Here is a 27,133-nt window from a genome sequence, read left to right on the forward strand (position 1 = left end):
CTTAAAATGTGGTTTGGTGTGAGGTGGTGTTGGCAGCAGTAGCCATTTCATGCTGCACCATGTCCTACCACGCTGTCATAACAAGCTGAAACGCGCCCGAGATAGTCTACACTGTACATGGATAGAGTGCACAAGCTAAAAAGCCCAATGGGATATTCCTGTGCGTGTTATAACTTTTGAGGTAAGTTCATCGACAAATCACCAGACTGTTCTTTGTGTCCTCGCTGCTCTGTTGCCATTTTGTTGATTTGTTACGTTTGGTCTGGTATGATATTAATTTGTGGATGTCCATCATCCATTTCGTATGATATGTTACGAATTCCAATTCGTTGTGGCTAACATTAGCTAGATGCCTGGGTCATTCCTATAGCCCGGTGCCCCCAGGAAATATCACCTTATTTAGTGTAAAATGTGGATTCCAAAGGGCTTTAAATATCAAGTTAGGTGTCCTTTACTATAAAAACGCAAATATATGGATGTCGAAGTGAGTTTTATGCATTTTGTTTTTAGTGTGTGTCGGCGTTTTTGCCATGTCCCCGGCTGCTATTCATCAACTTATGAAAAATATTAGGTATTAAATATACTGAACAAAAATGGAAACACAACATGCAAAGTGTTGGCCCCATGTTTCATGGGCTGAAATAAAAGATCCCAGAAACTTTCCATACACACACAAGGCGTGTTTCTCTAAAATGTTCTGCACAAATTTGTTTACATCCATGTTAGTAAACATTTCACAGGTGCACCTTGTGCTGGGGACAATAAAAGGCCACTCTTTAATGTGCAGTTTTGCCACACAACACAATACCACAGATGTCTGCAGGAATGTCCACAAGAGCTGTTGCCAGATAATTGAATGCTCATTTCTCTACCATAAGCCTCGAACAACTCGGACAACTGATGAAGCTGTGGGTTTGCACAACTGAATAATTTCTGCATAAACTGTCTCAGGGAGGCTCATCTGCATGCTCGTCGTCCGCACCAGGGTCTTGACCTGACTGCAGTTAGGCGTCGTAACCGACTTCAGTGGGCAAATGTTCACTTTCGCTGGCCACTGGCACGCTGGAGAAGTGTGCTCTTCACAGATTAATCCCGGTTTTAACTGTACCGGGCAGACGGCAGACAGCATGTATAGTATCGTGTGTGTGCGAGCGGTTTGCTGATGTCAGCGTTGTGAACAGAATGCCCCATGGTGGTGGTGGGGTTATGGTATGAGCAGGCATAAGCTTTGGACAACGAACACAATTGGATTTTATCAATGTCAATTTGAATGCACAGAGATACAGTGATGAGATCCTGAGGCCCATTGTCGTGCCATTCATCCCCTGCCATCACCTCATGTTTCAGCATGATAATGCATGGCCCCATGTCGCAAGGATCTCTACACAATTCCATTGAGCATGTTTGGGATGCTCTGGATCGATGTGTACGACAGTGTGTTCCATTTCCCGGCAATATCCAGCAACTTCGCACAGCCATTGAAGAGGAGTGGAACAACATTCCACCGGCCACAATCAACAACCTGATCAACTCTATGCGAGGGAGATGGGTTGTGCTGCATGAGACAAATGGTGGTTACACCAGATACTGACTGGTTTTCTGATCCACACCCCTACCTTTTTTCGAAGGTATCTGTGACCAACAGATGCATATTTGTATTCCCAGTCATATGAAATCCATAGATTATTCTACATTGTAGAATAATAGTGAAGACATCAAAGCTATGAAATAACACATATGGAATCATGTAGTAATCAAAAACGTGTTTAACAAATCAAAATATATTTTATATTTGAGATTCTTCAAAGTAGCCACCCTTTACCTTGACAGCTTTGCACACTCTTGGAATTCTCTCAACCAGCTTAATGAGGTAGTCACCTGGAATGCATTTCAATTACAATGTAGAAAATAGTAAAAATAAAGAAAAACCCTTGAACGAGTAGGTGTGTCCAAACTTCTGACTAGTAAATATATACTTTTCCTGAAAAACATGAGGACCAAAAGGCACCGCATGGTAGGAATGACCAGGCGAACGCTAATGTTAGCTAGGTGGCTAACCATTAGCTAGGTTAGGGGTTAAGGTTTTTTATTTAACTAGGCAAGTCAGTTAAGAACATATTCTTATTTACAATGACAGCCTAGGAACAGTGGGTTAACAGCCTCGTTCATGGGTAGAACGACAGATTTTTACTTGTGAGCTCGGGGATTCAATCTAGCAACCTTTAGGTTACTTGCCCAACGCTCTAACCACAAGGCTACCTGCCACCCCAAGGTTAGGAGTTAGGCTAAAGGGTTAACCCTCTATTGCACACAGTTTGTTTTTTCATAATACATTTTTATCCATCTTATTTTTTGGAAGATTTAGGCTTTCGGGTAATGTATCAATAATAAAAAATATATACTTTGACCCCAAAGAGCAATATAATTTTTTTCCTCAGGGAAACGCTGTGCCATAAAGCTACTAAAACACCAAGGAAAATCTGATATTTTCATAACATTTATTAAGTGAAATATAAATTCAGCAAAAAAAGAAACGTCTTCTCACTGTCAACTGTGTTTATTTTCAGCAAACTTGTGTAAATATTTGTGTGAACATAACAAGATTCAACAACTGAGACATAAACTGAAAAAGTTCCACAGACATGTGACTAACAGAAATGGAATAATGTGTCCCTGAACAAAGGGGGGGGGGGCAAAATTAGAGGTCAACCGATTTATGATTTTTCAACGCCAATACCGATTATTGGAGGACCAAAAAAAGCCGATACTGATTCATCGGCTGATTTTCATATGTATATACAGTTGAAGTCGGAAGTTCACATACACCTTAGCCAAATACATTTAAACTCAGTTTTTCACAATTCCTGACATTTAATCCAAGTAAAAATTCCCTGTCTTAGGTCAGTTAGGATCACCACTTTATTTTAAGAATGTGAAATGTCAGAATAATAGTAGAGAGAATTATTTATTTCAGCTTTTATTTCTTTCATCAAATTCCCAGTGGGTCAGAAGTTTACAAACACTCAATTATTATTTAGTTGCATTGCCTTAAAATTGTTTAACTTGGGTCAAACATTTCGGGTAGCCTTCCACAAGCTTCCCACAAGAATTTTGGCCCATTCCTCCTGACAGAGCTGGTGTAACTGAGACAGGTTTGTTGGCCTCCTTGCTCGCACACGCTTTTTCAGTTCTGCTCACAAATTGTCTATAGGATTGTGGTCAGGGCTTTGTGATGGCCACTCCAATACCTTGACTTATTTGTCCTTAATAAAGCCATTTTGCCACAACTTTGGAAGTATGCCTGGGGTCATTGTCCATTTGGAAGACCCATTTGCGACCAAGCTTTAACTTCCTGACTGATGTCTTGAGATGTTGCTTCAATATATCCACGTAATTTTCCATCCTCATGATGCCATCTATTTTGTGAAGTGCACCAGTCCCTCCTGCAGCAAAGCACCCCCACAACATGATGCTGCCACCCCTGTGCTTCACGGTTGGGATGGTGTTCTTTGGCTTGCAAGCCTCCCCTTTTTTCCTCCAAACATAATGATGGTCATTATGGCCAAACAGTTCTATTTTTGTTTCATCAGACCAGAGGACATTTCTCCCAAAAGTACGATCTTTGTCCCCATGTGCAGTTGCAAACCGTAGTCTGGCTTTTTTATGGTGGTTTTGGATCAGTGTCACGTTCGTCGTATGGAGTAGACCAAAATGCAGCGGGAACGTGTATACACATTTTCTTTATTGTGAAGGAACGTGAACACTGAACAAAATGACAAACACCGACGAAGACAGTCCTGTAAGGCTAAACGCTATACACGGAAGAACTACCCACCAAAACCCATGGAAAAACACCCCTACTAAATAGGACCTTGAATTAGAGGCAACGAGGAACAGCTGCCTCCAATTGAAGGTCAACCCAATAAACTAAACATAGAAATAGAACAACTAGAACGAACATAGAAATATACTAACATAGAACATTAACCAAAAAACCCCGAAACACATAAAACAAACACCCCCTGCCACGCCCTGACCAAACTACAATAACAAACAACCCCTTTTACTGGTCAAGACGTGACAATCAGTGGCTTCTTCCTTGCTGAGCGGCCTTTGAGGTTATGTCAACATAGGACTCATTTTACTGTGGATGTAGATCATTTTGTACCTGTTTCCTCCAGTATCTTCACAAGGTCCTTTGCTGTTGTTCTGTGATTGATTTGCACTTTTCGCACCAAACTATAGTTTGTTAACAAGAAATTTGTGGAGTGGTTGAAAAACTAGTTTTAATGACTCCAACCTAAGTGTATGTAAACTTACAACTTCAAATGTATATATAAAGTCAAGGTATTGGAGTGGCCATCACAAAGTCCTGACCTCAATCCCATAGAAAATTTGTGGGCAGAACTGAAAAAGCGTTTGCGAGTAAGGAGACTTACAAACCTGACTCAGTTACACCAGCTCTGTCAGGAGAAATGGGCCAAAATTCACCCAACTTATTGTGGGAAGCTTGTGGAAGGCTACCCAAAACGTTTGACGCAAGTTAAACAATTTAACGGCAATGCTACCAAATACTAATTAAGTGTATGTAAACTTCTGACCCACTGGGAATGTGATGAAGGAAATAAAAGCTAAAATTAATAATTCTCTCTTCTATTATTCTGACATTTCACATTCTTAAAATAAAGTGGTGATCCTAACGGACCTAAGACAGGGAATATTTACTGCGATTAAATGTCAGGAATTGTGAAAACTGAGTTGAAATGTAGTTGGCTAAGGTGTATGTAAACTTCAACTTCAACTATATATATTTTTATATATATATATATATATATATATATATACACTGCTCAAAAAAATAAAGGGAACACTTAAACAACACATCCTAGATCTGAATGAAAGAAATAATCTTATTAAATACTTTTTCTTTACATAGTTGAATGTGCTGACAACAAAATCACACAAAAATAATCAATGGAAATCCAATTTATCAACCCATGGAGGTCTGGATTTGGAGTCACACTCAAAATTAAAGTGGAAAACCACACTACAGGCTGATCTAACTTTGATGTAATGTCCTTAAAACAAGTCAAAATGAGGCCCAGTAGTGTGTGTGGCCTCCACGTGCCTGTATGACCTCCCTACAATGCCTGGGCATGCTCCTGATGAGGTGGCGGATGGTCTCCTGAGGGATCTCCTCCCAGACCTGGACTAAAGCATCCGCCAACTCCTGGACAGTCTGTGGTGCAACGTGGCGTTGGTGGATGGAGCGAGACATGATGTCCCAGATGTGCTCAATTGGATTCAGGTCTGGGGAACGGGCGGGCCAGTCCATAGCATCAATGCCTTCCTCTTGCAGGAACTGCTGACACACTCCAGCCACATGAGGTCGAGCATTGTCTTGCATTAGGAGGAACCCAGGGCCAACCGCACCAGCATATGGTCTCACAAGGGGTCTGAGGATCTCATCTTGGTACCTAATGTCAGTCAGGCTACCTCTGGCGAGCACATGGAGGAGAAATGCACTGATGGAGAAATGCCACCCCACACCATGACTGACCCACCGCCAAACCGGTCATGCTGGAGGATGTTGCAGGCAGCAGAAAGCTACCCACGGCGTCTCCAGACTCTGTCACGTCTGTCACGTGCTCAGTGTGAACCTGCTTTCATCTGTGAAGAGCACAGGGCGCCAGTGGCGAATTTGCCAATCTTGGTGTTCTCTGGCAAATGCCAAACGTCCTGCACGGTGTTGGGCTGTAAACACAACCCCCACCTGTGGACGTCGGGCCCTCATACCAACCTCATGGAGTCTGTTTCTGACCATTTGAGCAGACACATGCACATTTGTGGCCTGCTGGAGGTCATTTTGCAGGGCTCTGGCAGTGCTCCTCCTGCTCCTCCTTGCATAAAGGCGGAGGTAGTGATCCTGCTGCTGGGTTGTTGCCCTACGGCCTCCTCCACGTCTCCTGATGTACTGGCCTGTCTCCTGGTAGCGCCTCCATGCTCTGGACACTAAGCTGACAGACACAGCAAACATTCTTGCCACAGCTCGCATTGATGTGCCATCCTGGATGAGCTGCACTACCTGAGCCACTTGTGTGTGTTGTAGACTCCGTCTCATGCTACCACTAGAGTGAAAGCTCCGCCAGCATTCAAAAGTGACCAAAACATCAGCCAGGAAGCATAGGAACTGAGAAGTGGTCTGTGGTCTCCACCTGCAGAACCACTCCTTTATTGGGGGTGTCTTGCTTATTGCCTATAATTTCCACCTGTTGTCTATTCCATTTGCACAACAGCATGTGAAATGTATTGTCAATCAGTGTTGCTTCCTAAGTGGACAGTTTGATTTCACAGAAGTGTGATTGACTTGGAGTTACATTGTGTTGTTTAAGTGTTCCCTTTATTTTTTTGAGCAGTATATATAATCACAATTACAACAATACTGAATGAACAATTAACACTTATTTTAACTTAACAGAATACGTAAATACAATCTATTTAGTCTCAAATAAATAATGAAACATGCTCAATTTGGTTTAAATAATGCAAAAACACAGTGTTGGAGAAGAAAGTAAAAGTGCAATATGTGCCATGTAAAAAAGCTAACGTTTAATTTCCTTGCTCAGAACATATGAAAGCTGGTGGTTCAATATTCCCAGTTAAGAAGTTTTAGGTTGTAGTTATTATAGGAATTATGACGTGTCGACTATTTCTCTCTCTACCATTTGTATTTCATATGCCTTTGACTATTGGATGTTCTAATAGGCAGTTTAGTATTGCCAGCCTAATCTCAGGAGTTGATAGGCTTGAAGTCATAAACAGCGCTGTGATCAAGCATTGCGAAGAGCTGCTGGTAAACGCAGGGAAGTTGAAATGAATGCTTACGAGCCTGCTGCTGCCTACCACCGCTCAGTCAGACTGCTCTATCAAATATCAAATCATAGACTTAATTATAATAAAGTAAACACAGAAATACGAGCCTTTGGTCATTAATATGGTCAAATCCGAAAACTATAATTTCGAAAAATGAAAAAAAACGTTTATTCTTTCAGTGAAATACGGAACCGTTCCATATTTTATCGAACGGGTGTCTAAATATTGCTGTTACATTGCACAACCTTCAAGGTTTTGTCATAATTACGTACAATTCTGGCAAATTAGTTAATATTGCCTGCTAACATGAATTTCTTTTAACTAAATATGCAGGCTTAAAAAAATATACTTCTGTGTATTGATTTGTGCTTTTGTTAAATCATCACCTGTTTGGCGAAGTAGGCTGTGATTTGATGATAAATTAACAGGCACCGCATTGATTATATGCAACACCGGACAAGCTAGTTAATCTAGTAATATCATCAACTATGTGTAGTTAACAGGTCATTATGTGAAGATCGATTGTTTTTTTATAAGATAAGTTCAATGCTAGCTAGCAACTTACCTTGGCTCCTTGCTGCACTCGCGTGCCACGCAGTCTCCTCGTGGAATGCAATATAATCGGCCACAATCGGCGTCTAAAAAAATGCCGATTACCGATTGTTATGAAATCTTGAAATCGGCCCTAATTAATCGGCCATGCCCATTAATCGGCCAACCTCTTGTCAAAATCAAAGTAACAGTCAGTATCTGGTGTGGCCACCAGCTGCATTACGTACTGCAGTGCATCTCCTCCTCATGGACTAAACCAGATTTTCCAGTTCTTGCTGTGAGATGTTACCCCACTCTTCCACCAAGGCACCTGCAAGTTCACAGACATTTCTGGGGGGAATGGCCCTAGCCCTCACCCTCCGATCCATCAGGTCCCAGACGTGCTCAATGGGATTGAGATCCAGGCTCTTCGCTGGCCATGGCAGAACACTGACATTCCTGTCTTGCAGGAAATCACGCACAGAACGAGCAGTATGGCTGGTGGCATTGTCTTGCTGGAGGGTCATGTCAGGAAGAGCCTGCAGGAAGGGTACCACATGAGGGAGGAGGATGTCTTCCCTGTAACGCACAGCGTTGAGATTGCCTGCAATGACAACAAGCTCAGTCAGATGATGCTGTGACACACAGCCCCGGACCATGACGGACCCTCCACCTCCAAATTGATCCCGCTCCAGAGTGCAGGCCTCGGTGTAACGCTCATTCCTTCGATGATAAACGCGAATCCGACCATCACCCCTGGTGAGACAAAACCGCGACTCGTCAGTGAAGAGCACTTTTTGCCAGTCCTGTCTGGTCCAGCGACAGTGGGTTTGTGCCCATAGGCGATGTTGTTGCCGGTGATTTCTGTTGAGGACCTGCCTTACAACAGGCCTACAAGCCCTCAGTCCAGCCTCTCTCAGCCTATTGCGGACAGTCTGAGCACTGATGGAGGGATTGTGCGTTCCTGGTGTAACTCAGGCAGTTGTAGCCATCCTGTACTTGTCCCCCGGGTGTGATGTTCCTGTGCATGTGTTGTTACATGTGGTCTGCCACTGCGAGGATGATCAGCTGTCTGTCCTGTCTCAGGCGTCTCACAGTACGGACATTGCAATTTATTTTCCTGGCCACATCTGCAGTCCTCATGCCTCCTTACAGCATGCCTAAGGCACGTTCACGCAGAATTTATTTTTTATTTATTTATTTCACCTTTATTTAACCAGGTAGGCAAGTTGAGAACAAGTTCTCATTTACAATTGCGACCTGGCCAAGATAAAGCAAAGCAGTTCGACAACATACAAAAACACAGAGTTACACATGGAGTAAAACAACATACAATCAATGATGCAGTAGAAAAATAAATAAATATAAAAAAAATTAAAAAAAATAAGACTATATACAATGTGAGCAAATGATGTGAGATAAGGGAGGTAAAGGCAAAAAAATGCCATGGTGGCAAAGTAAATCAAGTACAGCAAGAAAAACACTGGAATGGTAGATTTGTAGTTTGAAGAAAGTTCAAAGATAAAATATAAATAATATGGTGCAAAGGAGCAAAATAAATAAAATAAATAAATACAGTAGGGGAAGAGGTAGTAGTTTGGGCTAAATTATAGATGGGCTATGTACAGGTGCAGTGATCTGTGAGCTGCTCTGACAGCTGGTGCTTAAAGCTAGTGAGGGAGATAAGTGTTTCCAGTTTCAGAGATTTTTGTAGTTCGTTCCAGTCATTGGCAGCAGAGAACTGGAAGGAGAGACGACCAAAGGAGGAGTTGGCTTTAGGGGTGACCAGAGAGATATACCTGCTGGAGCGCGTGCTACAGGTGGGTGCTGCTATGGTGACCAGTGAGCGGAGATAAGGGGGGACTTTACCTAGCAGGGTCTTGTAGATGATCAGGAGCCAATGTGTTTGGCGACGAATATGAAGCGAAGGCCAGCCAACGAGAGCGTACAGGTCGCAGTGGTGGGTAGTATGTGGGGCTTTGGTGACAAAACGGATGGCACTGTGATAGACTGCATCCAGTTTATTGAGTAGGGTATTGGAGGCTATTTTGTAAATGACATCGCTGAAGTCGAGGATCAGTAGGATGGTCAGTTTTACGAGGGTATGTTTGGCAGCATGAGTGAAGAATGCTTTGTTGCGAAATAGGAAGCCAATTCGAGATTTCACTTTGGATTGGAGATGATTGATGTGAGTCTGGAAGGAGAGTTTACAGTCTAACCAGACACCTAGGTATTTGTAGTTGTCCACAAATTCTAAGTTAGAACCGTCCAGAGAAGTGATGCTGGACAGGCGGGCAGGTGCAGGCAGCGATCGGTTGAAGAGCATGCATTTAGTTTTACTTGTGTTTAGGAGCAGTTGGAGACCACGGAAGGAGAGTTGAATGGCATTGAAGCTCGTCTGGAGGGTTGTTAACACAGTGTCCAAAGAAGGGCCAGAAGTGTACAGAATGGTGTCGTCTGCGTAGAGGTGGATCAGAGATTCACCAGCAGCAAGAGCGACATCATTTATGTATACAGAGAAAAGAGTTGGCCCAAGAATTGAACCCTGTGGTACCCCCATAGAGACTGCCAGAGGTCCAGACAGTAGGCCCTCCGATTTGACACACTGAACTCTGTCAGAGAAGTAGTTGGTGAACCAGGCGACGCAATCGTTTGAGAAACCAAGGCTACTGAGTCTGCTGATGAGGATGTGGTGATTAACAGAGTCAAAAGCTTTGGCCAGGTCAATGAATACGGCAGCACAGTATTGTTTCTTATCGATGGCGGTTACGATGTCGTTAATGACCTTGAGCGTGGCTGAGGTGCACCCATGACCAGCTCTGAAACCAGATTGCATAGCGGAGAGGGTGCGGTGGGATTCGAAATGGTCGGTAATCTGTTTGTTGACTTGGCTTTCGAAGACCTTAGAAAGGCAGGGTAGGATGGATATTGGTCTGTAGAAATTTGGGTCAAGAGTGTCACCTCCTTTGAAGAGGGGGATGACAGCAGCTGCTTTCCAATCTATGGGAATCTCAGACGACACGAAAGAGAGGTTGAACAGGCTAGTAATAGGGGTTGCAATAATTTCGGCAGATAGTTTTAGAAAGAAAGGGTCCAGATTGTCAAGCCCAGCTGATTTGTAGGGGTCCAGATTTTGCAGCTCTTTCAGAACATCAGCTGAATGGATTTGGGAGAAGGAGAAATGGGGGAGGCTTGGGCGAGTAGCTGTGGGGGGTGCAGTGCTGTTGAATGCAGTAGGGGTAGTTAGGTGGAAAGCATGGCCAGCCGTAGAAAAATGCTTATTGAAATTCTCAATTATAGTGGGCTTATCGGTGGTGACAGAGTTTCCTATCCTCAGTGCAGTGGGCAATTGGGAGGAGGTGTTCTTATTCTCCATGGACTTTACAATGTCCCAGAACTTTTTAGAGTTGGAGTTGCACGAAGCGAATTTCTGTTTGAAAAAGCTAGCCTTGGCGTTTCTAACTGCCTGTGTGTATTGGTTTCTAACTTCCCTAAAAAGTTGCATATCGCGGGGGCAGTTCGATGCTAATGCAGAACGCCACAGGATATTTTTGTGTTGGTTAAGGGCAGTCAGGTCTGGGGAGAACCAAGGGCTATATCTGTTCCTGGTTCTAAATTTCTTGAAAGGGGCATGCTTATTTAAGATGGAGAGGAAGGCATTTAAAAAAAATAACCAGGCATCCTCTACTGACGGGATGAGGTCAATATCCTTCCAGGATACCAGGGCCAGGTCGATTAGAAAGGCTTGCTCGTTGAAATGTTTCAGGGAGCGTTTGACAGTGATGAGTGGAGGTCGTTTGACCGCTGACCCATTACGGGTGCAGGCAATGAGGCAGTGATCGCTGAGATCTTGGTTGAAAACAGCAGAGGTGTATTTAGAGGGCACGTTGGTTAGGATGATATCTATGAGGGTGCCAGTGTTTGCGGCTTTGGGGTTGTACCTGGTGGGTTCATTAATAATTTGTGTGAGATTGAGGGCATCAAGCTTGGATTGTAGGATGACTGGGGTGTTAAGCATGTCCCAGTTTAGGTCACCTAGTAGCACGAGCTCTGAAGATAGATGGGGGCAATCAGTTCACATATGGTGTCCAGAGCACAGCTAGGGGCCGAGGGGGGTCTATAGCAGGCGGCAACGGTGAGAGACTTGTTTTTGGAGAGGTGGATTTTTAAAAGTAGAAGTTCAAATTGTTTGGGTACAGACCTGGATAGCAGGACAGAACTCTGCAGGCTATCTCTGCAGTAGATTGCAACACCGCCCCCTTTGGTCGTTCTATCTTGTCTGAAAACGTTGTAGTTAGGGATGAAGATTTCAGAGTTTTTGGTGGACTTCCTAAGCCAAGATTCAGACACAGCTAGGACATCCGGGTTGGCAGAGTGTGCTAAAGCAGTGAATAAAACAAACTTAGGGAGGAGGCTTCTAATGTTAACATGCATGAAACCAAGGTTATTACGGTTACAGAAGTCATCAAAAGAGAGCGCCTGGGGAGTAGGAGTGGAGCCAGGCACTGCAGGGCCTGGATTCACCTCTACATCCCCAGAGGAGCAGAGAAGAATAAGTATGAGGGTACGGCTAAAAGCTATAAGAATTGGTTGTCTGTGACGTCCAGAATAGAGAGAAAAAGGAGCAGGTTTCTGGGGGCGATAAAATAGCTTCAAGGTATAATGTACAGACAAAGGTATGGTGGGATGTGAGTACAGAGGAGGTAAATCTAGGCATTTAGTGATTATGAGAGAGATATTGTCTCTAGAAACATCATTGAAACCAGAAGATGTCATAGCATGTGTGGGTGGAGGAACTGAGAGGTTGGATAAGGTATTATGAGCAGGGCTAGAGGCTCTACAGTGAAATAAGCCAATAAACACTAACCAGAACAGCAATGGAGAAGGCATATTGACATTAAGGAGAGGCATGCTTAGCCGAGTGATCAAAGGGTCCAGTGAGATTCAGACAGCTAGCCGGGCCATAGGTAGCAAGCTGGTGGAAGATGGGAGGGAGGTCTGTTTTTAGCCACCTCGTGCGTTTCCGTCTGTGGGTTAGTGGGGTTCCGTGTGGAAGGGGGGGACCTGTCCAAGTTGGCAAAATAGTTAGTTATAGTGGCCCAAGAAAAGTGTCCGATAGACCTATTCAGATCGCAGCCGAAAAGACAGCTAACGATTAGCGGGCCGCAGATGGGCGATCAGGTTACGTCGCGACGGAGGGGCCAGTTGGATAACTCCCTCGGGCAGATAACGTCGGTGGTCCAGTCGTGAAGACCCGATGGGGCTCCACATCGGCAGTAAAACGGGTCAGGATAGGTGAGTTGTAGCCCAGGAGACACTTCAGCTGGCTAGCTCAGGAATAGCCCAGGAGTGGCTGACGGAACTCTTCAGCTGGCTAGCTGGCTAGCTCCGTAATAATGTGTGTTAATTCCATGACCGACGTTGCCAATAGTCACTCAGGTAGCAGCTAGTTAGCTGCAAGATCCAGGTGTAAATGTCCAGAGCCTGCGGTAGAAATCGGGGAAAGGAGAGAGAATAGGTCCGGTATGCTCTGGTCTGAGTCGCGCTGTACAAAAACTGGCAATAGCTTTTCGAGCTAATGGATAGCTGAGGACAGCTAACCGTGGCTAGCTGAACTTCAACGTTAGCCAGTGAAAATGGCTAACCTCTTGCTAGCTTCTGTTGTGGAATTCAGATGAGGTAAATAATACTTTCTTTTTTAAATTGGTGAGGCGGGTTGCAGGAGAGTGCTTTGAGGTTGAGTTTTTAGAATAAAAAAAAAATATATATATATAAAAAGATAAGTGAAGAAAAAATATGTAAATATATATATACACGGGACACGACAAGAGGAGGGTAGAGGACGTCTGAACTGCTACGCCATCTTGGAAGAAGTGTGAGCAGTGACCCTGGGCATCTTTCTTTTGGTGTTTTTCAGAGTCAGTAGAAAGGCCTCTTTAGTGTCCTAAGTTTTCATAACTGTGACCTTAATTGCCTACCGTCTGTAAGCTGTTAGTGTCTTAACGACCGTTCCACAGGTGCATGTTCATTAATTGTTTATGGTTCATTGAACAAGCATAGGAAACAGTGTTTAATCCCTTTACAATGAAGAGCTGTGAAGTTATTTGGATTTTTACGAATTATCTTTGAAGGACAGGGTCCTGAAAAAAGGACGTTTCTTTTTTTGTTGAGTTTAGTAGAAACAAGCACTCTTACAAGTTGGGCATGAACTAGTGTCTCACTGCCTCTCAAACCTGTGTGGTAGACCAGAGGGTTTGGTCAAGACCGCTCTGGATAAGAGCGTCTGCTAAATGACGTAAATGTAAAAAAGACGTTTACACAGATCAGACACGGACAGAGTATGATTAGCTCGGTTTCAAGGGTGTTTATTTAAATAATAAATCAAAAAGAAAAGGATAGGTCTCCCCCATGAGACCTTGTGGTCTTAGGCTTGTGTGCAGGTTGTGTGCAGGTGCTCGGCCATGGAAACCCATTTCATGAAGCTCCCGACGAACAGTTCTTGTGCTGACGTTGCTTCCAGAGACAGTTTGGAACTCAGTAGTGAGTGTTGCAACCGAGGACAGACAATTTTTACGCACTACGTGCTTCAGCACTCGGTGGCCCCGTTCTGTGAGCTTGTGTGGCCTACCACTTTGCAGCTAAGCCGTTTTTGCACCTAGACTTTTCCACTTCACAATAACAGCACTTACAGTTGACCGGGGCAGCTCTAGCAGGGCAGAAATTGGACGGACCGACTTGTTGGAAAGGTGGCGACGATGCCACGTTGAAAGTTATGGAGCTCTTCAGTAAGGCCATTCTACTGCCATTGTTTGTCTATGGAGATTGCATTACTGTGTGCTCGATTTTATACATCTGTCAGCAACGAGTCTGGCTGAAATAGCCAAATCCACTAATTTGAAGGTGGTGTACACATACTTATGTATATATAGTGTATCATACTAATTTGAGTGTCCCAGATTTTAGTTTACTATGTTACATCTAGCCTATGAGACCAGACTGGTACTTTGGAGTGAACTTTTCTCTGTAGTTAGCAACCTGGCACCCACGAGTGAACTTCCCGTTCTAGTCAAGTACCTCAAATCCACAATGATTTTTTGATCGCAGACCAGAATTTGTAAATTCTTAAGCCTTTACCGTGTACCTATGTTTGTCCTCTGTTGTTTGCCTTTCTTGGATTACTGAAATCCATACTTTTTAATAAAAGGTTAATCAAATACAACCATCGACTGTTTCCTCATTACTGTTACACTAAGATGGCAACTCATCACGAATGTGCCAATTGAATCTTAACAAGGTGAAACAGTCGGTGGTTGTATTTGATTAACATTTTATTAAAAAGTATGTATTTTAGCAAGCAAAGAAAGGCACACAGAGGACAAACATAGGTACACAGTAAGGGTTTTAGAATTTAAATGTTTTCAGTATTGACTGCATGGTGAGTCGGAGGTTCATAAAAAAATTATAGTCTACGCTCAACTCCGTACGTGGAATCATCGTAGAGGTGAGGTACTTAGCTATGCCCATTTATGCTGGTAGCTCAGATAGCTTAGCTATACACTTATAGTCTTGATATGAACATTTGCTGCTAAACTTTATACGACAGTACTTTAAGCTGTCAAATGGAATGAACTAGCATTGCTATTTAGCCGGCTATGTTAGGGGAAGCTCCTATTCCAGAACAAGATTTTGCAATCACTGTGCAATAATCTGTCACATCTCCTGTGTATATTTGAGGTCGGGTATGTCATGGGGCAGGCAAGGACTACTGTCACAGAGTTTTCTTTGCTATTGCTCTGTATTCTTCCTAAAAATGTATTATTCTATAGCCAAATTTTGCATGGAAAACATGTTGGTCACTAGGTCACGCAAATGAAATGCATTTTCATTGACCAACGTTATACTACCTTTCCTAGAGAGGAGACCTAAGATCTCTGAGACCCTGAGATGAGCAGACCCCAGGATGAGTTGGCGGAGGAGGGGGAGGAGGTGTTCAGGAACCTTACAGAGGTAAAGAAGAGCCAGATAGTGATGCCCTGCCATGCCAACCACCGGCAGGAGCTCAGTGTGGGTCAGCTGCTCAAATGGATGGACTCTACAGCCTGTCTTTCAGGTGTGTTCTCACTCACAATGGGCCTTTGGGAATAGGCCAATTGATCCAGTTTTGGATGATAGATTAGTTGATTGAATGATATCTCATATACACCCGCGTCATGCTCAGTAAGGCCTTTGCATAGACGGAGATGGCATAGATTCTCACTATGAAACATAAACACAATGTAACACTGTAATATTTTGTGACACTGACCAGCATTTTTTCACAGATAAAAACAGCTGAGATGTTCCTAGGACATCTGAATACTTCACTGTCACCTAAACTCCTGGAGTAGTAGACTGTGCTGATGATAACATTTTACATTTTAGTCATTTAGTAGACGCTCTTATCCAGAGCGACTTACAGTAGTGAATGCATACATTTCATACATTTATTTTTAATTTTTTCTCCGTACTGGCCCCCCGTGGGAATCGAACCCACAACCCTGGCGTTGCAAACACCATGCTCTACCAACTAAGCTACAGGGAAGGCTATAACAGATTAAATATTATTTGTAGAGTTGTAACTTTTGTTACTCAGTTTAAGGTAAAAAATATGAACAGTATTTAGTGACTGAAAGACCATACTGTTCCTACTGATGTGTTGCTGTGACGTAAATGGCTGTCATGAGAAAATGACTCTTACACTCACTAGAACCAACACACTTCGCACACAAGGCTAAGTGTGTTGTAATGTTGAGCAGTAGTCCATACAGTATTAACTGTAACATATCTATTATTATATCTTTACTTGGCTCATCGTGCTCTAGCGACTCCTTGTGGCGGGCCGGGTACCTGAAGGCTGACTTTGGTTGTCAATTGAACAATGTTTCTATCAGAGCTAAGGATAAGCCTCAGATGCAGACAGTTCAAACCACAGAAGTTTATTTACAAAATAGGGGGCAGGCAAACGACAGGTCAAGGGCAGGCAGAGGTCGGAAATACAGGGCCGAGTCCATAAGCTGCAGGCAGGCTCGGGGTCAGGTCAGGCAGAATGGTCAAAACCGGAAGAACTAGAAAACAGGGACAAAAGAGAACACAAGTACGGAAAAAACACACTGGTAGGCTTGATGAGACAAGATGAACTGGCAACAGACAAACCGAAAACACAGGTATTTTTTTATTTCACCTTTATTTAACCAGGTAAGCTAGTTGAGAACAAGTTCTCATTTACAACTGTGACCTGGCCAAGATAAAGCAAAGCAGTGCGACACAAACAACAACACAGAGTTATACATGGAATAAAGAAGCGTACAGTCAACACAATAGAAAAAAAGAAAGTCTATATACAGTGTGTGCAAATGGCGTGAAGAGGTAAGGCAATAAGTAGGCCATAGTAGCGAAGTAATTTAGCAGATTAACACTGCAGTGATAGATGAGCAGATGATGATGTGCAAGTAGTGATACTGGTGTGCAAAAGACCAGAAAAGTAAATAAAAACAAAATGGGGATGAGGTAGGTAGGTAGATTGGGTGGGCTATTTACAGATGGACAATGTACAGCTGCAGCAATCGGTTAGCTGCTCAGATAGCTGATGTTTAAAGTTAGCGAGGGAAATATAAGTCTCCAGCTTCAGCGATTTTTTTGGAATTCGTTCCAGTCATTGGCAGCAGAGAACTGGAAGGAAAGGCGGCCAAAGTAGGTGTTGGCTTTGGAGCGCGTGCTACGGGTGGGTGTTGTTATCGTGACTAGTGAGCTGAGATAAGGCGGAGCTTTACCTAGCATAGATTTATAGATGACCTGGAGCCAGTGGGTCTGGCGACGAATATGTAGCGAGGGCCAGCCAACTAGAGCATACAGGTCGCAGTGGTGGGTGGTATTACATTTACATTTTACATTTTAGTCATTTAGCAGACGCTCTTATCCAGAGCGACTTACAGTAGTGAATGCATACATTTCATTTCATACAATTTTTTTTCTTCTTCGTACTTGGCCCCCCGTGGGAATCGAACCCACAACCCTGGCGTTGCAAACACCATGCTCTACCAACTGAGCTACGGGGAAGGCTATGAGGGGCTTTGGTAACAAAACGGATGGCACTGTGATAGACTGCATCCAGTTTGCTGAGTAGAGTATTGGAAGCTATTTTGTAGATGACATCGTCGAGGATCTGTAGGATATTCAGTTTTACTAGGGTAAGTTTGGCAGCATGAGTGAAGGAGGCTTTGTTGTGAAATAGAAAGCCGATTCCAGATTTGATTTTGGATTGGAGATGTTTGATATGAGTCTGGAAGGAGAGTTTACAGTCTAGCCAGACACCTAGGTATCTGTAGTTGTCCACATATTCTAGGTCAGAATAGTGATGCTAGTTGGGTGGGCGGGTGCGGGCAGCGAACGGTTGAAAAGCATGCATTTGGTTTTACTAGCATTTAAGAGCAGTTGGAGGCCACGGAAGGAGTGTTGTATGGCATTGAAGCTCATTTGGAGGTTAGTTAACACAGTGTCCAAAGAAGGGCCAGATGTATACAGAATGGTGTCGTCTGCGTAGAGGTGGATCAGGGAATCACCCGCAGCAAGAGCGACATCGTTGATATATACAGAGAAAAGAGTCGGCCCGAGAATTGAACCCTGTGGTACACCCATAGAGACTGCCAGAGGTCCGGACAACAGGCCCTCCGATTTGACACACTGAACTCTGTCTGCAAAGTAGTTGGTGTATAAATGCACAGGGGATAATGGGGAAAATGTGTGACACCTGGAGGGGGGTGGAGGCAAGCACAAGAAAGGTGAAACAGATCAGGGTGTGAAAATGTCCTCCGACACATTGGTGCGGCTGGCTTGCGGGTTAAGTGGGCTGGTGTTAAGAAGCTCGGTTTGGCGGGTCATGTTTCGTAGGACTTATGGCTTGACCTTCACCTCTCCCGAGCCTGTTGGGGAGATGCAGCAATGAGACAAGATCGTAATATCATGAAATTGGGGGAAAAAAGGGGCTAAAATTATTATTTTTTAAAATAAAATAATAACACGAGGAATGAATACACAGTGAATAACAAATAACAATAACGAGTAAAAATAACATGGCTATATAGAGGGAAGACCAGTACGAGTCGATATACAGGGGTACGAGCTAATTGAAGTAGCTATGTACATTCACCCTCTAGACAGGAAGTGACAAGTCACTGTGTTCTTACTCAACACAGCTGAAAGGCATGCTGGGTGTCCTTGTGTCACCGCCTCGGTCGATGACATCCACTTTGAACACACTATTGGGTAAGTGTCTGTGTTGTTGATTCACCTTCCTCATTATAAGTTATCAAAGTCGTTCTGGACTTGGTGTTCTTTGACAAGAAGCCTTGGTCCGGGTGGTATACCTTTACATGTTAGACATACAGTGGGGGAAAAAGGTATTTGATCCCCTGCTGATTTTAATGGTATGTTTATTTGAACAGTGAGAGACAGAATAACAACAAACAAATCCAGAAAAACGCATGTCAAAAATGTTATAAAATGATTTGCATTTTAATGAGGGAAATAAGTATTTGACCCCTCTGCAAAACATGACTTAGTACTTGGTGGCAAAACCCTTGTTGGCAATCAGAGGTCAGACGTTTCTTGTAGTTGGCCACCAGGTTTGCACACATCTCAGGAGGGATTTTGTCCCACTCCTCTTTGCAGATTTTCTCCAAGTCATTAAGGTTTCGAGGCTGACGTTTGGCAACTCGAACCTTCAGCTCCCTCCACAGATTTTCTATGGGATTAAGGTCTGGAGACTGGCTAGGCCACTCCAGGACCTTAATGTGCTTCTTCTTGAGCCACTCCTTTGTTGCCTTGACCGTGTGTTTTGGGTCACTGTCATGCTGAAATACCCATCCACGACCCATTTTCAATGCCCTGGCTGAGGGAAGGAGGTTCTCACCCAAGATTTGACGGTACATGGCCCCGTCCATCGTCCCTTTGATGTGGTGAAGTTGTCCTGTCCCCTTAGCAGAAAAACACCCCCAAAGCATAATGTTTCCACCTCCATGTTTGACGGTGGAGATGGTGTTCTTGGGGTCATAGGCAGCATTCCTCCTCCTCCAAACACGGCGAGTTGAGTTGATGCCAAAGAGCTCCATTTTGGTCTCATCTGACCACAACACTTTCACCAGTTGTCCTCTGAGTCATTCAGATGTTCATTGACAAACTTCAGACGGGCATGTATATGTATTCTTGATCAGGGGGACCTTGCGGGCGCTGCAGGATTTCAGTCCTTCACGGCGTAGTGTGTTACCAATTGTTTTCTTGGTGACTATGGTCCCAGCTGCCTTAAGATAATTGACAAGATCCTCCCGTGTAGTTCTGTGCTGATTCCTCACCGTTCTCATTATCATTGCAACTCCACAAGGTGAGATCTTGCATGGAGCCCCAGGCCGAGGGATATTGACAGTTCTTTTGTGTTTCTTCCATTTGCGAATAATCGCACCAAATGTTGTCACCTTCTCACCAAGCTGCTTGGCTATGGTCTTGTAGCCCATTCCAGCCTTGTGTAGGTCTACAATCTTGTCCTTGACATCCTTGGAGAGCTCTTTGGTCTTGGCCATGGTGGAGAGTTTGGAATCTGATTGATTGATTGCTTCTGTGGACAGGGGTCTTTTATACAGGTAACAAACTGAGATTAGGAGCACTCCCTTTAAGAGTGTGCTCCTAATCTCAGCTCGTTACCTGTATAAAAGACACCTGGGAGCCAGAAATCTTTCTGATTGACAGGGGGTCAAATACTTATTTCCCTCATTAAAATGCAAATCAATTTATAACATTTTTGACATGCGTTTTTCTGGATTTTTTTGTTGTTATTCTGTCTCTCACTGTTCAAATAAACCTACCATTAAAATTATAGACTGATCATTTATTTGTCAGTGGGCAAACGTACAAAATCAGCAGGTGATCAAATACTTTTTTCCCCCACTGTACAGTAAAGAACTGGAGCCACAGCTTAGATTGTGGATTTGTTATTTTTACCATGCCTAGTGTGGTTGACATAGTACACTAGTGGAAATGGGTGTATGTTTTTTTCAGGGTTGGACAGGTGGTCAACATCAAGGCCAAAGTCAACCGAGCTTTCAACACTAGCATGGAGGTCAGGCCATGTTCAAACCCTATAACACCTAAATAAGACCTATAGTTTTATCCTAACGGATGGATTTCTGGCTGGACAAATAGTTGAATTCCTGTGATTTTTATCCTTTGTGATGCTTTGTATGTGTCTCAAGGTTGGCATCGTGGTGAACTGTGAGGACCTGTTCAGCGATAGCCACTGGAGGGTGTGTCAGGCATTTGCCACGTTTGTCACCCAGCGCACTACGGGAGGAAAGGTGAGATTTGATTGGGGACATAGTGTGTGGAAGAACGTTAATGACAGGAAACAGATGCTGTGATGGTGTGTAAGAGTTGATGTTGAGTAATGTTGAGTTGACTGTGTGTGCATATGCTCTCAGGTACTATAATAACCTGGTGTGTGTGTGTGTGTGTGTGTGTGTGTGTGTGTGTGTGTGTGCGTGCATTTGTGTGCGTGCATTTGTGTGCTTGTGTATGCATGTGTTTGTGTGCGTGAGTGCGTGCGTGCACGCATTTGTTTGTGTGCACGCGTGTGTCCACTCCACAGGTGCAGCTGCGTCCATTGGTCCCCCGTACCCAGGAGGAGCAGGTGGAGCACAGCCTAGCAGCTGAGAGGAGGAGGATGAGGCTGGTTCACGCTGACATCATGAAGGACCTGCTCACCAACAGGGCCTTTCAACAAGGTCAGTCGCCGTGGCAATGACCTCTGCAGGAGGACTATCTTCACTATTGGAACTGTAATGGTGTATGACACTTTATGCTACAGTGCATTCGGAAAGTATTCAGACCCCTTGACTTTTTCAACATTTTGTTAGGTTACAGCCTTGTTTTAAAGTTGACTAAATTAATGTATTTTTATCTACAGACAATACCCCATAATGACAAAGCAGAAACAGGTTTTTATAATTTTTTGCAATTTTATAAAACAAAAAAAACAGAAGTAGCTTATTTGCTCCTGAGTGGCGCAGCAGTCTAAGGCACTGCATATCAGTGTTAGAGGCGTCACTACAGACCCTAGTTCGATTCCAGGCTGTATCACAACCGGCTGTGATTGGGAGTCCCATAGAGCGGCATACAATTGGCGCAGCTTCGTCCGGGTTAGGCTTGGCCGGGGTAGGCCATCATTGTAAATAAGAATTTGTTCTTAACTGACTTGCCTAGTTAAATAAAGATACAATGTACATAAGTATTCAGACCCTTTTCTATAAGACTCGAAATTGACCTCAGGTGCATCCTGTTCCCATTGATCATCCTTGAGATGTTTCTACAACTTGATTGGAGTCCACCTGTGGTAAATTAAATTGATTGGACATGATTTCGAAAGGCACACACCTGTCAATACAAGGTCCCACAGTTGACAGTGCATGTCAGAGCAAAAAATAAGCAATGAGGTTGAAGGAATTGTCCGTAGAGCTCTGAGACAGGATTGTGTCGAGGCACAGATATTGGAAAGGGTACCAACAAAATTCTGCAGCATTGAAGGTCCCCAAGAACACAGTAGCCTCCATCATTCTTAAATGGATGACGTTTGGAACCACGAATACACTTCCTAGAGCTGGCCTCCCGGCCAAACTGAGCAATCGGGGGAGAATGACCATGGTCAGGGAGGTGACCAAGAACCCAATGGTCACTCTGACAGAGTTCCAAAGTTCCTCTGAGGAGATGGTTGAACCTTCCAGAAGGACAACCATCTCTGCAGCACTCCAGCAATCAGGTCTTTATGGTAGAGTGGCCAGACGGAAGCCACTCTTCAGTAAACGGCACATGACAGCCTGCTTGGAGTTTGCCAAAAGGCACCTAAAGCCTCTTAGACGATGAAAAACAAAATTCTCTGGTCTGATGAAACCAAGATTGAACTCTTTGGCCTAAATGCCAAGCGTCACGTCTCGAGGAAACCTGGCACCATCCCTACAGTGAAGCATGGTGGTGGTAGAATCATGCTGTGGGGATGTTTTTCAGCAGCAGGGACTGGGAGACTAGTCAGGATCAAAGGAAAGATGAACGGAGCAAAGTACAGAGAGATCCTTGAGGAAAACCTGCACCAGAGCGCTCAAGACCTCAGACTGGGGCTAAAGTTCATCTTCCAACAGGACAACGACCCTAAGCACACAGCCAAGACAATGTAGAAGTGGCTTCAGGACAAGTTTCTGAATGTCATTGAGTGGCCCAGCTAGAGCCCGGACTTGAACCCGATCGAACATCTCTGGAGAGACCTGAAAATAGCTGTGCAGCGACGCTCTCCAACCTGACAAAGCTTGAGAGGTTCTGCAAATACAGGTGTGCCAAGCTTGTAGCGTCATACCCAAGAAGACTTGAGGCTGTAATCACTGCCAAAGGTGCGTCAACAAAGTACTGAGTAAGGGTCTGAGTACTTATGTAAGTCTGATATTTCAGTTAACCCTTTTTTTATAAATTTGCAAACATTTCTAAAAACCTGTTTTTGCTTTGTCATTATGGGGTATTGTGTGTAGATTGATGAGGGGAAGAAACAAATTTGATCAATTTTAGAATAAGGCTATAACGTAACAAAATGTGGAAAAAGTCAAGGGGTCTGAATACTTTCCAAATGCACTGTAAGTAACGTTGAGTTTGTGTGCTGACAGGTGCTGTAATAACCTGTGTGTTTATGTGTGTGTGTTAGTGGAGGTCCAGGAGGCTGAGAAGGCGGTGCCAGCAGAGAGGACGCAGGTAGAGAGTGTAGAGCTGGTTCTCCCTCCTCATGCCAACCACCAGGTCAACACGTTCGGAGGACAGATCATGGCCTGGATGGAGAACGTGGCTACTATCGCTGCTAGGTACGTGGCTACTATCGCTGCTAGGTACGTGGCTACTATCGCTGCTAGGTACGTGGCTACTATCGCTGCTAGGTACGTGGCTACTATCGCTGCTAGGTACGTGGCTACTATCGCTGCTAGGTACGTGGCTACTATCGTGGCTACCCCCCCGCCCCCCACACACACACACACACACACTGCTGAACAATAAATCAAATGGCCACCCGGACTATTTACATGGACCCAAAACCCCCCACCCCCTGTGTTTTTACACTGCTGCTACTCCCTGTTTATTATCTATGCATAGTCACTTTACAAATGACCTTGACTAACCTGTACCCCCGCACATTGACTCTGTACCAGTACCCCCTGTATATAGCCTTGTTATTGTTAGTAAGCATTTCACGGTAAGGTCTACACTTGTCGTATTCGGCGCATGTGACAAATAACATTTGATTTGACACACACACACTGTTAAACAAGAACAGAAAAAACACACAAGCAGAGTGTGATAAGAATGTAATTACACAGTATTGTATCATCTTCATCTTCATCCTCCTTCTCGTCTTCCTCCTCCTTCTCTCATTCCTCCACTCCCTTTTCTCACTCCTCCTCTTCATCCCCCTCTCCCTACTCCACCTCTTCCTCCTCCTCTCCAGTCGTCTGTGTAACGCCCACCCCACCCTGCGGAGCATTGACATGTTCCATTTCAGGGGTCCCTCACAAGTGGGCGACCGGCTGGTCCTCAAAGCCATCGTAAACAACGCATTCAAGAACAGGTGAGCTTTAAATCACATACTGTATAAAGCAAGGCTATAAATTGGTTTGACTGTGACAGTTTTTTGTATTTGAGTATTTCAAATCAATGGTGATAAGGATCGGGAGAACTTGTGCTCACATTATTGATTGATTTATTGAGTCATTTTTTGATTCATCTTGAATAAGTTCAAATTTGAGTCATTAACTTACATTGGAATGTTGAGCTGACCTGAGATGGTCATGTGATTGGCTGTGTCCCTGTGATGTCGCAGCATGGAGGTGGGCGTGTGTGCAGAGGCCTATCAGGGGGAGGAGCCTCTGAGGCACATCAACAGCGCCTTCATGATCTTTGAGGTCTGCGACAGGGATGGCAAGCCCTGCACGTTGCCAAAAATACAACCTGAACCCCTGGTCAGAGTCAACCAGTTCTCATTCAAATTTGAGTGAAATTAGATAAAAAAATTCTATACATTTTTATTTAGATTTTTATTAGCAGTTAATGAACAGTAACTAGCTAAGGACCCTATTTCACAATATTGTCCTCCTGTCTTATTTAACCTCTTTCACTGACAGGAGGGAAGGAGACGGTATCAGGAGGCCATCGCTAGAAAGAAAATACGACTTGACAGGTGAAGAGAAGGATACTTCCTCTGAGTAACTTTAATCGTGACTGCAATGTAGCCTGCAAAGTGTATGGTGTACACAATAGAATATTGTAACAGATCTCTGTGTGTCCATTCAGGAAGTACATAATATCCTGCAAGCAGACCGAGGTGCCCTTATCTGTACCGTGGGACCTCAGCAACCAGGTAAAGGACGACGAGAGACCTTAACGTCAAACAGTACAGAATACACCCTCTGGTTCTCATTCTGGTTCTCCCTCACTGTAGCAGTTGAAACAGTTTAGAATAGTACAGAGGTTAGAGTTGACATGTTTATTAAGATCCAAGATTGATCTAGAATGATTAGCACATCTTAGTCACGAGTAAGACCAAAGGTCATACATGCATGGGCCGATTTTATGGACTGTCCAATCACCTGGGCCTTGATATCAATTATAAAATGTATCGCCAGGTGATTGCGTGAGTGCTAAAGTGCTATGTCATGTCTAACTCTCCCAATGAACACATTGTGCTTACTGTGTTTGAAGCTGAACAAGTGTCAAATGGGAACAATAACTTTGAATGTATTTTGAATGGCTGCAGGTGTACCTGAGCTACAACAACGTGTCTGCTTTGAAGATGCTGGCTGCCAGAAACAACTGGGTTTTAAACTCTGAGAAAAACAAGGTGAGCTGGGTTGAGACTTTTATTTAGGCATAATGGATAGGGAGCCACTGTGGGACACAGGCTATGGCCACGAGGGCCCAGAGTTTTTCTCGATCACAGTGCCAAACTAGGAAATACTCTGGGCTCATGTTAAATTCAGGACTAATCATGGCTTATGTAATCCCTCTCTGGCCCACAGGTGAGCCTGTACACCTTGGAGCAGAAGCAGGTGTTGAGTTTTAAGATTGAGTTTGAGGCAGACGTCCCGGCTGAGAGGGTCTTCATGGTGCTCTCTGACCTCAGCAAGAGAGTGGAGTGGGATCCAAACTACGAGTGGGTATCTTGGGTATCTGTATGCAACCTGTATGCACAGACACAGGACCCTCTCTTATGTGGTGTATAAGGCCTCAAGAGTATACACAGCAGCCTCCTGCACTGCATAGTATGTGTCACTGGCTTCTCCTGGTTTCATGACCTTCCCTGTGTAGGAGGTGTGAGCTGATTCATAGGGTGGACGATGATGACTTTCTGTACCGCGTGGTGACTCCCTCCATATGCCGGGGTGGGGTCAGTAGCAGCCCTTCAGCCAATCAGGGAGGGATGGTCCAGGACTTCATCCTCCTGGCCTCCAGGAGACCGCCGTGTGACAGCGGGTGAGTGGCAGACTGACAGACAGGCAGACAGACAGGCAGACAGACAGAAAAATAGAGAGACAATGTGATAGAAAGAGATTCTTTTCTTTTCAAGGGACCCTTATGTTATTGCTCTGCGTTCGGTCACTCTACCCACACACCCTCCTACAGAGGGCTACAACAGAGGGGAGGTGCTGTGTGCTGGCTTCAGCATCATGGAGGTCTCCAACACTGTATCCAAGGTAAGAAAGTGTGCAACCAGTAACAAATTGTTTGCCCAATGTGTTTGTAGTCTCTTGAATTACCACTGGTAAAATGACCATGACCGGTGGCAACTTTAATGATGAGGACAACTCCTATCCTGTTTGGCCCTCCTAGATCTCCTACTTCAACCAGGCGTCTCCCGAGGTCCTGCCCTACATCTCCACAGACATCGCCGGGCTCTCCTCCAGCTTCTACGGCACCTTCTGCACCTGTAGTACCTTCCTCCAGGACAACAGGGACAACCCTACCCCCAAAGACCAACCACCCTCCTCCACACTGAATAGTACACTACTGTAACCCCCTATCCTCACCACACCTGACCCCCTCACCCTCGATGAGTATTGTGCTGATGGATTTAACAGACTGCTATTAGATGATCTGATTTAGTTCAAGTCTTATTTTATTAGACTGAATAATGTAATGAGCATGTTCATAAATCTGTTTGTGCTGTCTTGCCAACTCCTATGGCCATTGACAATGACCGTAAAATATATCTGGGACCAGGCTAATGAAAGAGGAGCATCTACAGCAAACATTTTTGGGGGCACTGATGGTTTTTAACAATGTTTTGCATCTCCAATTATAACATGTGAAAATTATGAGACAAATGTAAATTGTGTTTTAAGTTTTCCAGAGAATGAATACTAACGAGATGTTTTTTTACTGAGAAGGGCTCTGTATTTTACATTTTTATAAAGGGTCAGAATACAGAAAGTAACACTGCGTTTTATGATATTTTTTATGATGAGGCATTCAAATGTTTCAGCCTAGTTACACATAAGATAAGAATATCATATCTTAAACTACGGGCAATAAAGTTTTATATATATATTTTAAAAAAATTAACTACAAAGATTGTACAAAATTATTGCTAACAATTTTACAATAAATATATTACAATTAAATG

General features: G+C 44.0%; 1 protein-coding gene across 4 annotated transcripts; it reads left to right on the forward strand.

Annotated features, from left to right (window-relative positions):
• Nucleotides 1–17: 17 nt before the first annotated feature.
• On the forward strand, nt 18–27,131 carry acot11a (acyl-CoA thioesterase 11a). Of its 4 annotated transcripts, none has more exons than XM_045714583.1 (16): nt 18–181; nt 15,318–15,514; nt 18,636–18,705; nt 20,491–20,551; nt 20,685–20,786; nt 21,077–21,212; nt 23,171–23,324; nt 23,963–24,082; nt 24,335–24,473; nt 24,636–24,691; nt 24,805–24,871; nt 25,268–25,351; nt 25,530–25,663; nt 25,819–25,983; nt 26,134–26,204; nt 26,341–27,131. In XM_045714583.1, exons 2-16 carry the CDS (start codon nt 15,349–15,351, stop codon nt 26,439–26,441), a joined length of 1,626 nt encoding a protein of 541 aa, XP_045570539.1. In that variant the 5' UTR covers nt 18–181; nt 15,318–15,348; the 3' UTR covers nt 26,442–27,131. The 4 variants fall into 4 exon arrangements, with proteins under 4 accessions (XP_045570539.1, XP_045570538.1, XP_045570537.1 ...); XM_045714582.1 differs by having other exon boundaries at nt 22–181; nt 24,335–24,416; nt 26,078–26,204; XM_045714581.1 differs by having other exon boundaries at nt 23–181; nt 26,078–26,204.
• The last annotated feature ends 2 nt before the right edge of the window (nt 27,132–27,133 follow it).

This window comes from Salmo salar, chromosome ssa03, assembly GCF_905237065.1.
Source record: "Salmo salar chromosome ssa03, Ssal_v3.1, whole genome shotgun sequence".
NCBI classification, from domain to species: Eukaryota; Metazoa; Chordata; class Actinopteri; order Salmoniformes; family Salmonidae; genus Salmo; species Salmo salar.